At 49.1% G+C, this 15,212-nt stretch overlaps 1 protein-coding gene across 1 annotated transcript; it reads left to right on the forward strand.

Moving 5' to 3' along the window:
• Positions 1-508: 508 nt before the first annotated feature.
• On the forward strand, positions 509-14,869 carry RAB14 (RAB14, member RAS oncogene family). Its single transcript, XM_051807596.1, has 8 exons — positions 509-730; positions 7,324-7,382; positions 8,339-8,392; positions 9,792-9,969; positions 10,878-10,944; positions 11,774-11,861; positions 12,166-12,196; positions 12,930-14,869. Exons 2-8 carry the CDS (start codon positions 7,331-7,333, stop codon positions 13,105-13,107), a joined length of 648 nt encoding a protein of 215 aa, XP_051663556.1. The 5' UTR covers positions 509-730; positions 7,324-7,330; the 3' UTR covers positions 13,108-14,869.
• Positions 14,870-15,212: the final 343 nt, after the last annotated feature.

The following is a 15,212-nucleotide window of genomic DNA, read 5'->3' on the forward strand; positions in this document are numbered from 1 at the left end:
TTAATAAAATATAAACAAACATATAAAAATAAAATATTAAAAATATATTAAAAATAATGTTACAAGGGACGGACGCCGAGCTCTGCAGCCCCTCACTGTGGTGGAACCCCGTACCTGCATCGCGCCGGGCTCTTCTTCCTCGCACCATTTCCTGGCGGGGCTTTGCTGGGGGCCTTCCAGGAGAATCACTCATCGCTTCCTCGCTTTTTCCGTGAGGGGAAAAGCGGGTGAAAATCCGGGATTTTTCCCGGCGGGCTCTCCCCGTTCCCGCCCTGAGGCGGTGCCGCCGCCTGAGGGCGCGCGAGCGCAGGAGGCGGGGCGAGGATGGGGCGGGGCCCGAGGGGGGGGGGCGTGAAGGGCGGGGCCACGCGTGAGGCGCGCGCGCGCGCCTCACGCGTGGCCCCGCCCTTCACGCCCCCCCTCGGGCCCCGCCTCCGGCCCCGCCCCGCGAGGGGCAACGGCCGCTCTGATTGGCCGCGGCGCGGCGCCCTCGCGCCCACTCTTTGTGCCCGTCGAGGGTGGGAGGGGAAACCCCGTGCGAGCGGCGCCGCCATCTTGGCTGCGGGGTGATGGGGGCGCAGCGGAGCCGCGTCTGAGGGGAAGCGGAGCCAGCGCGGAGCGAGGCCCCCGACCGGAGACACACACACACGTACACACGGAGACACACACACACCGCCCCGCCGCGGGGAACGGGCACCGCGCTGCACAGCTCCCCGAGCCCCGAGCACAGGTAGGGCGCACCCGGGGAGGGGCGGGCGGCCGCCCAGCCGGGCCTGAGGCGCCAGGCCCCGCGATGGGCTCCGCTGGGTTCCGCTGGGCCGGGCGGGTCCCGCAGGGAGGTGAAAACTTCCCGGGGCCGCCCTGAGTCGAGGAACGGTGCGCCTGCAAGGAGCCGAGCGGCCCCGGGGCCTCAGGAGGGGAAGGGGCGGCCGGGCAGGACTAGGCCTCTCCGTCCGTGTGGCACCGCCGCCCCCCCGGTAACGCCGCCCCCAAATCCGCCTGCACACACCATATATTTATGTGTATTTATATATATGCGTCCCTTACTAGCTGTTGCAGTCGCCCGCAGGGCGTGTAGGTGTATATTATACTCTGTGTGGTCGACGTGCAGCGTTATCTGGACTTTTGATTGTTGTGTTGACCTGCGCTGTCATGAACTTTGACAAAAAAATGACTTTGAGGGCTGAGGGAAAAGCCACTTCCCATTCGAGAAAGCAATGAAAGTGCACTAGATTCGTACTCTGTTTTCTTTTGTCAAAGCTTGTTGGGGCTAAATAGAAGAGAAAAATTCTGCTCTTTCACCTGGTTGTGTGTTCCCACATGGAGTTTCTGTAACTGTGGGGAGCTTTGTCTTGAAGTTTTACTGAATTGTCCTTGCACTAAGGCCAGGCAAAGGGAGGTGTCTGCACTGGGGTCTGGCTCTGGAGGTTGTTTGGTATGGCCCTTGCTTTCTATGGCTCTGAAACAGGCTCTGTGTTTGACATATTCAAAGTTTACAGAACCCCTTTGTGAACAAGATTCACTCAGGTTCACTGTGTCCTAAACCACTTCAAACCCCAAATCACACAACTTTTTCAATAGCCAGATGTTATCCTGTGGAATGCTTTGGCCTTGGGATTGATTCCTGTCGTGGTTTGGATTCAGGGGCTCTTAGGATTTGCAAAATCGTAAATCTGAGTGGAAGGAAGAAGTTCCTACTTTTCATTTTATGAATAACAAAAAAAAAAAAGAGGAGTTACTGTGAAGGACAGCAGTTTGGAAACAAACCTGTTCTACTGGAGGTACTGGGATTTAAAATGTAAATACTATTTTAAAATGGCTTGCTCACTCTTGTGCATCTAAATGGAACCTGCTTGTGGTTGGTTCTCATTTTGCTGTGTCTTCTTGAAGCACGAGGTAGATCTTAGTTCATTTTATTCTGAAATGTCTGTGACTTGTGTTTTCCAAGATGATGATGACTCCAGAGGGTTGTTGGGATGACAACAAAACTCTGCTGGTGTCTGTATAAACTGTCCCAAACTTCCCTGATACCTCTGGACCTTGGTTCTCCTGCTGTGAACTGACTGTTGTGTAGGAAGAGGAAAATGAGATCAGTGGGGATATCCCAGTGGATAAGGGATGGCTGAGAGGATGGACATGGGAGAAAGTGCTGGTGAGGGCAGGTGTGCCACAATCTGGGTGTGGTCAGGGAGAAATGAGATGTGCACACAGAAAAGCAGGAAGTTTAGGAAGCAAAATGGAGTAACTTGATGGAGCAGGATGTGAAACCCTGAGAAGGATAAAGCTGCACAGTGTGGGAAGCACTGGAGAGCTGGTGGGGAGATCAGAGAGTGAAGGTAGTGTGATGTATGGCTTAAAGTAAAGCCAAAATTCTCGTGTAGAAGGAGAAGTGAAGGACTGTGAAGCCTTAGAAATCCTTCCTGGGCCCCAGGCTGGGTTAAGGTGTTTTACATGAATACATTAAATACATTTTTCCAAGAATAGCTTGGAAAGGGCCCTGCAGGGCTGGAGCTGGGGAGGCTGAGCCCCAGAGCAGGCAGGGCACGGGAGCATCCAGAGAAAGAGGAACTGGACATGGGGATAATAAGGAAATGTAGAGGGATCTTGGACAGCAGATCACAGAGACCTGCTGGGCTGCTCTCTGCTCACAGATCAGCTCAGCCAGATTCACTGCCTTGTGCTCATGGGATGCCTTGATGAAATCCAAGAGGGGAAAGTGGAGAGAATGACTCTGGAAGAGCTGAGGGGTGAGGAAGGAGCTGGCAAGCAACAAGTGATGTTGTCAGAAGGTGTGGAGGCTGCAGCAGGCTCAGAGAGTCCTCAGGGATCAGGCTCAGCAGGGCTTTGTAAAGCCAGGCTTGCAGAAGTAAAGCAGCAGAGCAGAGCAGCTGTGGGGCATCACCTTCGAGAGGGCCCAGATGTTGGTGTGGGTCAGCCCTGAGTGTCCTTGGCGTGTGGAAGTCAGAGAACCACAGTGGAATTTCATTGGAACAGACCTCCTGGCTTGCTGTGGACAAGAGACCTGTGGGAATGAATTGATAACAGAACTGTTATCACCTCCCAGCCTGCTGGGATTTTACAGAAGGCCACAACTGAGGCAGTGACTGACTATTCCTGAAGGAAGGTACCACTTGGACCACGTTTTGTGTGCTTGGCAAAAGTCTTCCTCAGGGGAAAAGTGCAGTTTGGAATTGATATAATTCTACCTCTCCACAACCCCTCCCCTCATCCATCTCAGTGTTCTCTGCTAAGTAACATCCAAGGAAATCTGCAGCTTCAACTGGGAGATCCTTTCCTGTTGCACATCCTTGAAGAATGATGGGAAGAACACCTGGGTGGCTGATGGAATACAAAATCCCTCTGGCTTCAGAGTAACTACCCAGTGGTTCCCTGGCTGCACTGGTGTGGTTTTGTGGAAAACCTGTAACAAAGGACAGTCCTGAGTTGGAAGGGGATGTTGTTTCCACAGGTGTGATCCCTGTGGATTGACCATCCATCAGCTGATGGCATTACCCACAGACAGTGTGTGATAAAACCTGTGCATTGCAGGTTCTGCTCTCTTCTCATAACACACCTGCTGCTTGCTGAGCAGAAAAATATGACATTTCTCTATGCAAATGATATCCAGGCTGGAGTTCAAACTGGATGTCCTGGAGCTGAGCTGGAAGGAACTACCCAGGTCCCACAAAGGCTGGTGTGACTGATATTTACAGTTGTGGTGCTGTGATACAGAATCAGGGCAGTGTGCCTGGAACTGCCTTATCTGGGGGGATCAGATACTTGGAATAAGGCTTGAGTGAGATCTCTAAATACCTGTGGAGTGCTTGTTGATTAGAGGAGGAAATGGAGATGTACTGGCATCTCATTAAGGGCATCTTTAACTTTCTATTAAAAAATGCCTCTAAGGGAGAAGCTGATGTCTGGAAATGGATGATGGTGCCACTGCTCACTGTGAGATTCTCAGGCTTAACTGGAATATGGAAATTAATTGTGCAGGCTTTGAAATGACAGAAATCTGTGCACAGTGAGCCATGAGCCTCTGGCTGGTGGCCATCCTGGACTAATGCTCTGAACTCCTGGGAAGTGCTGCCTCTGAGAGGGGAGCCAGAGCTTGTCCTGAGCTGGCAGCCATTCCTGGAACAGGGATGGCAGGTAGGCCAAGCTCCCAGACTGAACTTCTGCTTTCTGGTAACAGGAAATTCATGGCTGGGTAACTTTGATGTCAGCAGTGCTGGGGCTGAGCTGTGGATATTTATGGGCAGTTCTTGCCCTGCCAGAGGAAAGCCCCAACCCCTCATATTGAGATTATTAAGATTCACGTGTCTGGAACAGGGAGAGGGCTGGGAAATGGAGGTGGAGCTCCAGTTTCTACAGATGGGTGCTGATTTTAACAGCTATGAGCCCCTTGCTGACATGTAGCTGATATTTCAGTGTTTACTGACTCCTGGTGTGCCCTGTCCTTGTCTGGACTTCCTCCTTCAGCTGCAGTAAATGCTGAGGTGTCAGTTCTCCAAGGCTCAATTCTCCCCAGAGCTTCTCTGTTCAGTTTGTTGTATTTATTTTTCCCCTTCAGCACAGAGTCCTTCTGGAATATCACTTTTATTCCAAGGTCTGAGTACAGTTTGAATTCCTGCTAATCCTTACTGGAATTTGAGTGTTTAGAAGTTTGTTATTTGGCTGTTTTAGTATTGCTTTGGGGTTTATTTCATTTTTTCTAAAAGAAGTCATCTCCCCAGAAAAGATTCCTGACCTTTAGTAATGATTTGGAGTATTTCAGAATTTTTTTTGTAATGTGACCCTTGGAATAAATGTAATCCCAATACCCAAGTGTTACTTTATTTTTCAGTTTAACTCCAGAAATTCTGATTAACCTTAGAATCCCTATTTCTGCAGCTTTCAGTGCAGATGTGTGCCAAACACAGTGACTTCTGCAGCAACTCTGGGTCTTGAGAGAAGGTCCAGACTCCTCCTATGAGTGAATTCCTTTATGATGTTGCTGTTCATAATGTTTTTTGGAGCCATGGGGCTGTGTGCTGGGTACAAAGGGTGTGTGGTACCTCCACCTCTGGTAGAGCCTGCTGTCACTGTAACCATGAGGGTGGAGCTCTAGCAATGAGATGTGGCTTGAATTCAGTCCTCCTTTCCCACCCATTTCTTAACAGAACTTGTTGCCAAGCACAGAATTTGGTTTTCTGTCCCTTTGAAGTGGTTTTGATGCACATGTTGGAAAGCTGGGGCAGTTTCTCTTGTATTGAAATAGCACAGTTAGACTTGTTTACTTAAAGGATATAATGAAGGTGGACATATCTGAGCAAGCAAACCCAGTCTGGTAAATAAACAGAGATAAAGGCTCACTTCAGTTCAGTGTGTGATCCGACCTGCACAGAGTTCCCAGCTTGTCCATCCTTTAAAGGAGGGTCCTGCTCACCTTCCAGTGGTGCTGCTTACAGGCTGGGATAGCAGGATGCATCCCCTTGGCATTCCTGGTGTTGTGAAGGAAGAGAGGCCACCCAGGCTTCTCCAGGGCAGATTTTCCAGGGGTTGGTTCCCTGTCTTGGTGCTGCTTGGTTTGGTTGGGGTTTTTATCAGCATAAGTTACAAGACACTCCTGTCCTGGGAATCAGGTCTCAGGTGCAGGGGAAGTGTCCTGTCAGAACACATGCACTGGGTCAGAAGGTGCCCAGTTTGAATGTTCCTGCACTGGGATGTGCTGGAGAAGAAAAGAAACCATCATATGTGAGGATGTTCAGGAAACCTGAAGTACTGGATGTTTCCACAGTGACAAGTTAATTTGGAATTCCATATGGGGCTGTTACTTGTCTTTGTTTGCTGGTATTGAAAATAGTCAGTGCATGTATTGGAAGAAAATGTAACTTTGGAGTGTTGCAGGAAATAAGGCAGAGAAGCTGCTGCCCTGCTTGGTGAATTACTGTCCAAAACTGTCTATAGTTTACTATCTTGGAACACACTTGGTTTGCTAGAACAGCGTGTGTAGGATTTATGGGGGTGCTTTGCACACTGCTGGGATGGAAGGCCTTGAGTGTTCCCCTGTCCTGAGCCAGGCAGGAGGAAAGGAGGTGCAGAGCAGAGCCTGGCACTCAGTAAACCCTTCTTAACTGCTGCTGCAGTTGTGGAGATAAGCATGTTTGCCTCCAATCTCTGCACTGTGGAGGCTGTTGGTGTGTGCTGGGAGTGTTCCCCTTCCCTATGACTGCAGTTCACTGGGAGGGATTAATTGTGGTTCAAGAAACAGTACTTTGCTTTTCAGAGGGTCCCAGGCCCGTCAGCTTTCCCATGTTTTTATTTCCTTCCAGTCCTGGTTTCGTTTGCCATGTGAATGACACATGACTGAATGAAAATCTCTCTAGGCTCAGTGTTCCTGCAAAGAGAGCCCTGTGTTCCTGATGGCTGGCTGCCTGCCTGCAGGAGCAGGGAGGGAAGTGGGGAATTCCTGGCAGAAACCTTCCACTTGCTTAGCTGGTCACAGTGCAGTTTAACTTTAAGCCTGTGGCAAAAACAGGCATTTCTCATCCCTTATGTTACCTGCCAGTACAGATGTAGGATCTTGGTGACTGATGTAGTATTTGGTAAATCAGCCTTTACTCCTTGCAGATTTACACAGCTGAAGTTCTAATTCCCTGTACACTTAGGAAAGCATAGGAAAACTGTGGAATATTAGAATGACTTACCCCAACCTAATCTTGCTGCCTCTTAAAAAGAGCAACTGCTGCTGTAGCACAGCCCTGCTGACAAAGCCACAGCCCTGGAGACCAACTTCCTGACCATCTGATTTGTGGCTGCACCGCTTTCCAGCGTGGCCAAGAGCAACCCAGGGCTACTCCAGCCTTCTCAGTAATCCTCAGCTGTTTGCTGCAAGCTGCACTGTTTCCTTTGTTGCTGTTGCAAGTCTCCAAGGTGTGATGTAATAGTTCCAACTTGCTGGTTTTGTAAAACCTCTTCAGATTTTCATGTTGGAGTCAGATTTTATTTTGAGTTCATACATCAGCTGTTTGGGGGGTGAGCACTGCTCTGCCAAGGGCTGTGAGAGCAGGGAGGGACTGAGCTTTCCAACAGCTTTAAGCCTTTCTGGATAAAATTGAATAAGTATCAGAGCATTTTTCTGCTTAGAGTTCAGAGCAAACAATGTGGGAGCTTTGCTGGGTGTCTGTGGCACAAAGTCAGTGACTCTGGGGAGCTGCACAGATTTGAACTGGGAATGAAAGGGTAGCTGGGGGGAGCTGCTGATATGAACTAAACTGGATGAACGGGGTTGAGTTTGGTGACCAGGTCCCAGTTCTGACGTGTTCTGTTTTTCTGTTTTAGTGCCACAATGGCAACTGCACCTTACAACTATTCCTACATCTTTAAGTACATCATTATTGGTGAGTACCACTGGGCACAGCCCTGGTTGTGTGGGGGTGTGGGTGGGGGAGGAACCTGGGGCTGTGCCCCTGCTGCTTTCAGGGGGTGCCTGTCCCACCTCAGTCCCCCCAGGTCACCACACTGCTCTGAAGCTTCAGCAGCAGTGACAACATAAAGGCAAAAATGCCTCTGTGTGCCCCAGAACTGGAGCTGTGGGGGGAGGCAAGGCCCAGTGCCTGTGCTGAGTTCCCTCAGTTGCTGAGGGAACCAGTTCCTCTTAAAAACTGGTTTGGATGGGAAAATGGGGAAGAAGTGGCTGGGAGTCAGCACAACTGGGATGTTGTGTTGGTTCAGGTTTGCTCGAGCACTTTGCATCATTAATCTCAAAGGTTTCAGAATTTCTGTTGAAGGCACAAATGCTGATTGGAAACCATTGCATGAGGCTTATAAACCTCATGCAGAGAACACAATTTTTGTGTTCAAATGTTGCTTTAGCTGCAGCTTCCCTGGCTGTTTGGAGTCAGGGACTTGATTACATTCATTACTATCCTGGAAGAACTGGTCTTGCTGTTAATTGTTTAATTGCTAATGACCCTGTGTAGGTGTAAGTGATCTGCAGTGTTACTGTACAGGTTTGTGAGGCTGCTGTGAAGCCTCAGCCTCTGGAAAAATTACTTGTTAAAACATCTTGCTGTGCCTCACTCCTGGCATTGTGCAAGTGGATCAGTGGAAGTGATTTCTTGTCAGTATTTTTATAACCTTGTGAAATACAGTTGTAAAGTCAGGAATACAAATTCAGTTAGTTTTGGAGTTGCTTGCAGCCCTGTACCTGTACCCAAGGCTCTGGGGCAGAAGTGACAAATTTAAGGGCTGTAGCTCCTGGGAAAGGAGTGGCTGCCTGTCTGCACCATTTGTTGTGTGGGATGAAGAAAACGTGCTTGTTCCAACAATGATTTAACTCTTCTTTCTGTAACAGGGGACATGGGTGTAGGAAAGTCCTGTTTGCTTCATCAATTCACAGAAAAGAAGTGTGAGTATTTCAGTTCCCAGCATTTCTCCTGTGTCTCCACCCCTCTTTCCTGCCTGTTTGCTTCCATCGTGCATGAGCTCCATTTGGGGTGTGAATCTGTCTGGACTGTACTGGGTCAGGTTTTTTGCTTTGACTTCTGCAGATGTAGAGACAAAATGTTGATGTAGCAATGGTAAAAGTCCTGCCTGTGAGCAGTGGGAAGAACAAGATCTGTTTTTACAGCTTTTCTGGGGAATTTTGACACGGAACAAAGCGAAATCTCCTGTCTGAAATGTTATGGTTTCAGTAGTGGTGTAGGTTGCTCACAAGCACCTGGAGTTTTTAGGGCTGTTCAGGAGTTCAAAAAGAAAAAAGGATTAATTTTTCTTGTTTGCAGCCTTGAGCAACACTGCCATTGCCTGCAGCTCTGTGAGTCAGGACACTTGGCCTGCCCTGGGTGATGGTGTTTCAGGCTTACTGCAGTCTGTCTCAAACATTCTTTTATATATGGTATCATCCTTAATTAAGAATTAGCTCCTAAAGTGTGTTGCCTTGTGGTTTGCAGCAGTTGTTACCTCACTCCCTGAGTAATTCTGCAGGTATTTATCAGCACAAAGTCAGTCTGAGCTCACCATGTGCTACTCAAGGTGTGGTAGCAAGTGGGTAGGAGCTGCAGTTTAAAATACTTGTTTTTTAGTAGAAATAGGATTTTCTGACTGTTATTTTTGAATAAAATGCAGTATCAACCAATTATTTCAATGCTACTTTACCTGTGATCAGATTCTCAGTGAGGATGTGTCTTGTTCTTGGTCTGTCAGCACCAAACCCCTCTGCTGTGACTGTCACTAACTGCAGGGAGCTTGAGGAGCTCCTCACCCTTCCTGTATTTTCTTGATCTTTCCTAAAGATGAGCTTATTAACCTGAGCTTATCAGAAGTAGAAAGATGCCTTCTGGGGTTTGATTTGTTGTGTTTAGAGCTCCTTGTGAAAGTGGCATTTCCTGTGCACAGTCGTGTGGTTGCCCTGTCTGAAACAACCCATATAGTTGTTTTTGAAGATGTTACAGACTTTTAAACTGTATCTTTCTTGGTAATTCCCTAAAAGTTATCTTTTCCCACTGCACTGAAATAGTTTCTGCAAGGATAGACTGGCAATCAGCTGACTTGATACCTTCTGATATGTATGGCCAAACAGCAGCAGAGAAGGCAAGGAATTTTATAACTGTTTTTAAAACTAACTGCAGCTCAGGAAATACAGCATTTTATTTCTGTTTAAGTGATACATTTTGGGAACTGTAAAATGCTTTCTTAGAGACTGCAAATCTAGTAAAGATAACTGCAAACTGGTGGTAGTCACATCTTTGCAGCAAGGAAACCTTGTCCTGGAGAGATCTGATCTTTGCTCTTATTTCTCATGGCAGTTATGGCAGACTGTCCCCACACAATTGGTGTTGAATTTGGCACAAGAATAATTGAAGTTAGTGGCCAAAAAATTAAACTACAGATTTGGGATACAGCAGGACAAGAGAGATTCAGGGCTGTCACACGAAGCTACTACAGAGGAGCAGCAGGAGCTCTCATGGTCTACGACATCACCAGGTAAGGGCAGGAGCTCTGGCTGTGCTTGTCACAGCCTCGTGTGTCCTGTCTTGTCTGTGCCCTTGGCTCGTGTCTGGATGAGCAGTGTCCTGTTGTGTGACAGTTCCACAATTTGAATAAATACCTAAGGAGTTGTGGGGCTGCTTTCCTTGGGAGATGTCGCTGCTGACAGGCCTGAGGATCTCGCCATTTCAGGCTGTGGGTGCCTGGCTTGGAGCTTTTTTAAAGAACTGGCTTTGTCCTTAGAAGCTGCTCCTCAGCACGTGGATTTGTGTCTCCTGGGAGGCCCTGGGCACTGCTCTCACCTGGCAGAGTGTTCCCAGCATGGGCACAGCCCTGGGCACTGCCGCAGTGCTGGGATGGTGTGTGGAGGGAGCACAGCCCTGCTGCCCTGGGCCTTCCCAGGCTGGCACTGCCCAGGAGAGGGGAGAGCTGAAGGTGCTGCTGAAGCAGTAATTCAGCAGATGCACCATGAAGTACCTCTGTTTCACACCTCTCCCTCTGGGGCTGTTCTCCATGCTTGTCAAGCACCTCTTGTTTCTTCCTGCACGTGGAGGTGCATTTCCTGTTTGTGTAAGTCTTGAGTAAAACATCATCTGCAGTTTGTTACCAAAGTGCTCTTCTGCTGCTCAGTGTTCTGTGAGAATGATTGACAGGAAAGCCCAAGGTTGTCTGTGTGCAGAACTGGGAATTGCTCTGGCTTTCCACACATGTTGTAAGAGCTGCTCCAGGGGGTTAAAGTTGATTTGAAATTGTGGTGTGAGCCCAAACTGCTGCTTTGTGTGTCTGGAGGTGGGAGAAGAGCAGGGATGGTGGATGTTTGCTTGGTGGATGCTGACTGTGCTATAGGCACTTGAATATTTTATAAAACACCCAGGCTAAAACTGTACTCGCTTGGTTCTTTGCAGAAGAAGTACATATAATCACTTAAGCAGCTGGCTGACAGATGCAAGGAACCTCACCAATCCAAATACTGTAAGTTGGACTTTATTTAGCTGGAAAGCAGCATTTGCTGCTCCCTGAGCCAGAGGGGGGAGGCTCAACCCCAGGCACCTGCAGTGGCTCTGCAGGAGCTGCCTGTGTTCTCTCCACTCCTCGTGCTTCCCTTGCTTCCCTGACTGCAGCTGCAGCAAAAGGGGCTCCTTCTAAAAGTCTTGCTGTGCCACTCACCTTTCAGGGGCTGCTTGAAGCAGTTGGAGATAAACTGTGGTGAAGTTGGACCAGCTCTAACTTCTGTTCCTCTTCTTGCTCTGTGGTAGTAACGAGGTGAATGCTCTCTTGTCTGAGGTTGGAATGTGAATTGGATCTTCAGGAAAAGCTGACCAGGGCTTCCAGAGGGATGGGGAGGAAGGTTGAAGGTTCTTCTTCTGTGTCTCTCTGACCATACCACACAACTCTTGTCCTTCAGCCTTTCCCTGAATACCTCTAAAATACTTTAGCACCAAACTGATGAGAAGACTCTGCTGTGACAAAAGAAACCTCTAAAGATTCTGTCTGGATTAGCAGATGATTAAACAAACACAAGAAGTGGCTCAGGGTCCAGCTCATGAACAAAGAGTAGCACCACTGCTTTTTAGGACCTGGTCTCCTGAGAACAGCCTAAAGCTTTGGAAGGCTGGAGATGCTGTTCCTACCTTCCCAGAGTGGGGAATGCCAGAGCAGAGCTCTCCTGGAGGAGCATGGCCTCTGCAGATAATCTGCTCTGCATATTTTCTTCTGGTTTTTCAGTCTTATCACTAATGAGGACGGCAGTGAAAAGGCTCACGAGCTTTTTCCCAGACTAACTCTGTCTCTCCCAAACCAGGTGATAATCCTCATAGGAAACAAAGCAGACCTGGAAGCACAGAGGGATGTTACATATGAAGAAGCCAAACAATTTGCTGAAGAAAATGGTGTGTTTTTTTTCTCTTGGGCTGGTACATTTCCTACGAGATAGTGCTGTTAAAGTGACTCCTGAGCACTGACAGCTGCGAGCTTACTCTTCCAAAGTCATGGAATTGTATGTACAAACTCCTGTGCCCAGGGCAGTCTGGCCTGGGGCTCGCTGTCTTAGTTCTAGAAATCAGTTTGTGTCAATAATGTTTAGTACTAAAATAGTGTCTTGCATGTAACTGAAGGTCATGTGTGTCTGAATGTGTCTGACTTGGGCTGTTTGGTGTGTTGTGCATTGACTGTTAAACCTCTGTTTCTGAACAGGTTTATTGTTCCTCGAAGCAAGTGCAAAAACGTAAGTGGCTTTTACCTGCAGTAATGGTGCAGATCCATCTGTTTAAGAGGAATATGTTGGTCCTGACCAAGAACAGCCATGGAGCTGGGTATGGGAGGGGGTGCAAGTGCATAAGAGAGCAGACAAACGTTTCTGAGCTCCCTTGGAGGGTGAGGTGTGTTCAGCAGCTTTGACTTGAAGGTAACTGGGGAATTAGAGCTCTGGCTACATTTCAGGAGAACACTGGTTGAATCCAAATGGACCAACTGGGGTATAAGGCCTTGTCTGAGTGTGGAATGTGTACCCGTGGGTCAGTGTTTCCCAGCCAGACATTCCTTCCCTCAGGTTTTTCAGGCTGTAGAGTTTGTTCTGGTCCCTTCAGTCCCTGAGCAGTTGCTGTGCCTGGGGCTGGCTGTGTCCCTGGGGGAGCAAGTCTCAGGGACACCAGGAACTGGGGCTCCCACTGGCACCTGGCAGAGGGGAACTTCTGCTCCGGGGTGGCTCCCTTGTCTTTGGGCCTCTGTCAGAGCTGTCCTGTGCCCGTGGCTCGACGCCTTGGTTTATTTTTGCTGCTCAGTGGTTCATTCTCTCATTCCTGCTGCCCCTGCTGGGTGCAGTGGCCAGGAGGGACCTGCTGCCGGGTCTGTCCCATGGACGGGGTTGGAGCTGGGCCTGGGGGAGCAGCAGTGGGATCCCAGCACGGTGTCCCTGCCGTGCTCAGGGGCAGCCCCATAACTCTGCCGCTCTCTTGCAGCGGGGAGAACGTGGAGGACGCGTTCCTGGAGGCTGCCAAGAAGATCTACCAGAACATCCAAGACGGGAGCCTGGACCTGAACGCGGCCGAGTCGGGCGTACAGCACAAACCATCGGCCCCGCAGGGCGGGCGGCTAACGAGCGAACCCCAGCCCCAGAGGGAAGGCTGTGGCTGCTAGTGACCCTCCAGGGCTCCTCTGACCCTCCAGGGCTCCTCTGACCCTCCAGGGCTCCTCTGACCCCACACCTCTGCTCTCGGGAGCGCTGCTTTTGGCCGCTGCCCCGTCTTCTGTACATCTTACTGGGTTTAATTAAAACTCTGAGACAAGTTTAACACAGTACTAAACTGCTAAACAACTTTAGATGTAATCAGGTTATCAAAGGCAAGTAGAGTAATAAAACCTCTCCTGCATGGTAAATCTAGAAGTTTTTTTTTTCCTTGATTGTCCTTGTGATAGTGTCACCGATACATAATTTAAACTGAGCACTGATGCTGGACTCCTGATTTTACACTTTCGCAGGGCTTTTGTCTTGTATGGTTTAATTTTATGGTTCTTTGGCCTTTCTCCCCCACCTCTAACTGTTGGAGCTGTCCATAGTAAAGGATGAGTTTCTGCTGTGAAATGACTTCCGATGGTAGCGAGGGGCTCTGTAACGATGTGCTTTGTTGGAAGAATTCCCTGTGGGATGTGTTGGGGGTCGGGGTGGCGCCGGGAAGTGACCTGTTCATTCTTGTGCTCAATAGCTTTATGTCCTTTTTTTTGCCACTTCTCTCCTTTCCATTTGTTAACAGAACGTAAATATGTATAAAATTTGAAGGAACTGAGCTAACAGTTAAATACATCCTGTGTATATGATTTTATTGAAGAATCCGATGCCTGGCATTAGAACAGTGTGTAAGAAACCCCGTTTGTACAGTCTGAGCTCTCTGTGCCCACCTGCCCTGGCAGCACAGCCCGGCCCTGGCTGCAGCTCCCAGGCAGCATTCCCAGTGTCCCCAGGGATGTGGTGCTGGGGACACAGCCATTAACACTAGTGGGATCTGTCTCATCTCTGCACTGGGGGTTCTCTCCCCTCTGCTTCTCGTTGCCCTTCTCGGGCTCCATCCGTGGCCGGGGCTCTCGCACACCCCCTGCTTTTGTACCTGTACCTTTGGGAATGGGCAGAGGCTGAACTGGACACTTGGAACAACATGTGCTCTCCAGGGATTTTAACTGCTGTTGTATTTTTAACCAGTCCTGTGTGAGGGGTTTTTTTAAGGGTTTTGCATCCAGCCTTGGAGCACATCCTTCCTGTGTGTGAGGGGTGTCACGTGGTGACCCTGCACGGGGGGGTGTTGCTGCACTAAGGGGGGGTTTTACTGTGGCTCCAAGTGCAGCTTTGCTTGGAAAACATCACATGGTTTAAAAATGGAAGGGTAAGTGCTTAATGTCCCACCTCAGGCTCACTGCAGCGTTTCAAATACAAAGTAGCCTTAAAATCCCGCTCTAGACACTAAAACTCCACAATGTTCAGACTTGTAAGTAACCAGTGGTACCAGAGTATTGTACAGTCCTTGTTAAATAAAAGCCAAAACTGGAATGTGCAGACAGTGGGTTTGGGTAACTTGTGCGCTGTCCCTCTGTTTTGTCTGGTTAGTCCTTTTTTACCTCCTGGCCCTCAGTAGATGGGTATGTCCGAGATCTCCAGCTCCTGCATCCTGCTTCCCCCGAGGCTGCACCAGGGCTTGCCCAGGGACCACGACCTGCTGCTGGTGTGAAGTCAGTGTTGTAATGACTACAGCTTGTTGAGGTGCAATACCTGTACTCCCGGAGTCAGTTCAGTAGGTCTGATTGTTTCTGTCACAGAAAGGATCTGGTTGGACTGCTGTACTCCTCATTTGATGTAACAATGCTATTAATCTAAATATTTGTAAATAAAGTACCTGTATCTAGATAAACCTCACTGCTGTGTGTCATTTGCTGGGGGACCTCTGAGGGCTGAGAGATCCTTCTAGTGCTGGGTTTTGTGCTCAGCCTCCACTCTGGACCTGATGGTACAACCCACAGTTTGCAGGAGTTGCTTGGAATTTTGTTTCTGAAGCCATTAACTGTATCCACAAAGCCTTTGAGAGCAAAGGGCTGCTGAGAGCTCACCCCCAGCAGCCAGGAAGAGTTACAAGACCAGAAATGCCAGTACTGGACACATTCCTGCAGTGGGAGCTGCTGCTGTCCAGGGCTGTGCTGGGTGAGCAGCTCAGTGTCCTGGAGAGCAGCTTTAAGGAAAAGAACCCACAACCACCCCC

This window comes from Manacus candei, unplaced genomic scaffold, assembly GCF_025592945.1.
Source record: "Manacus candei isolate 608988 ecotype Guabito, Panama unplaced genomic scaffold, ASM2559294v1 h1tg000071l, whole genome shotgun sequence".
Lineage (NCBI taxonomy): Eukaryota > Metazoa > Chordata > Aves > Passeriformes > Pipridae > Manacus > Manacus candei.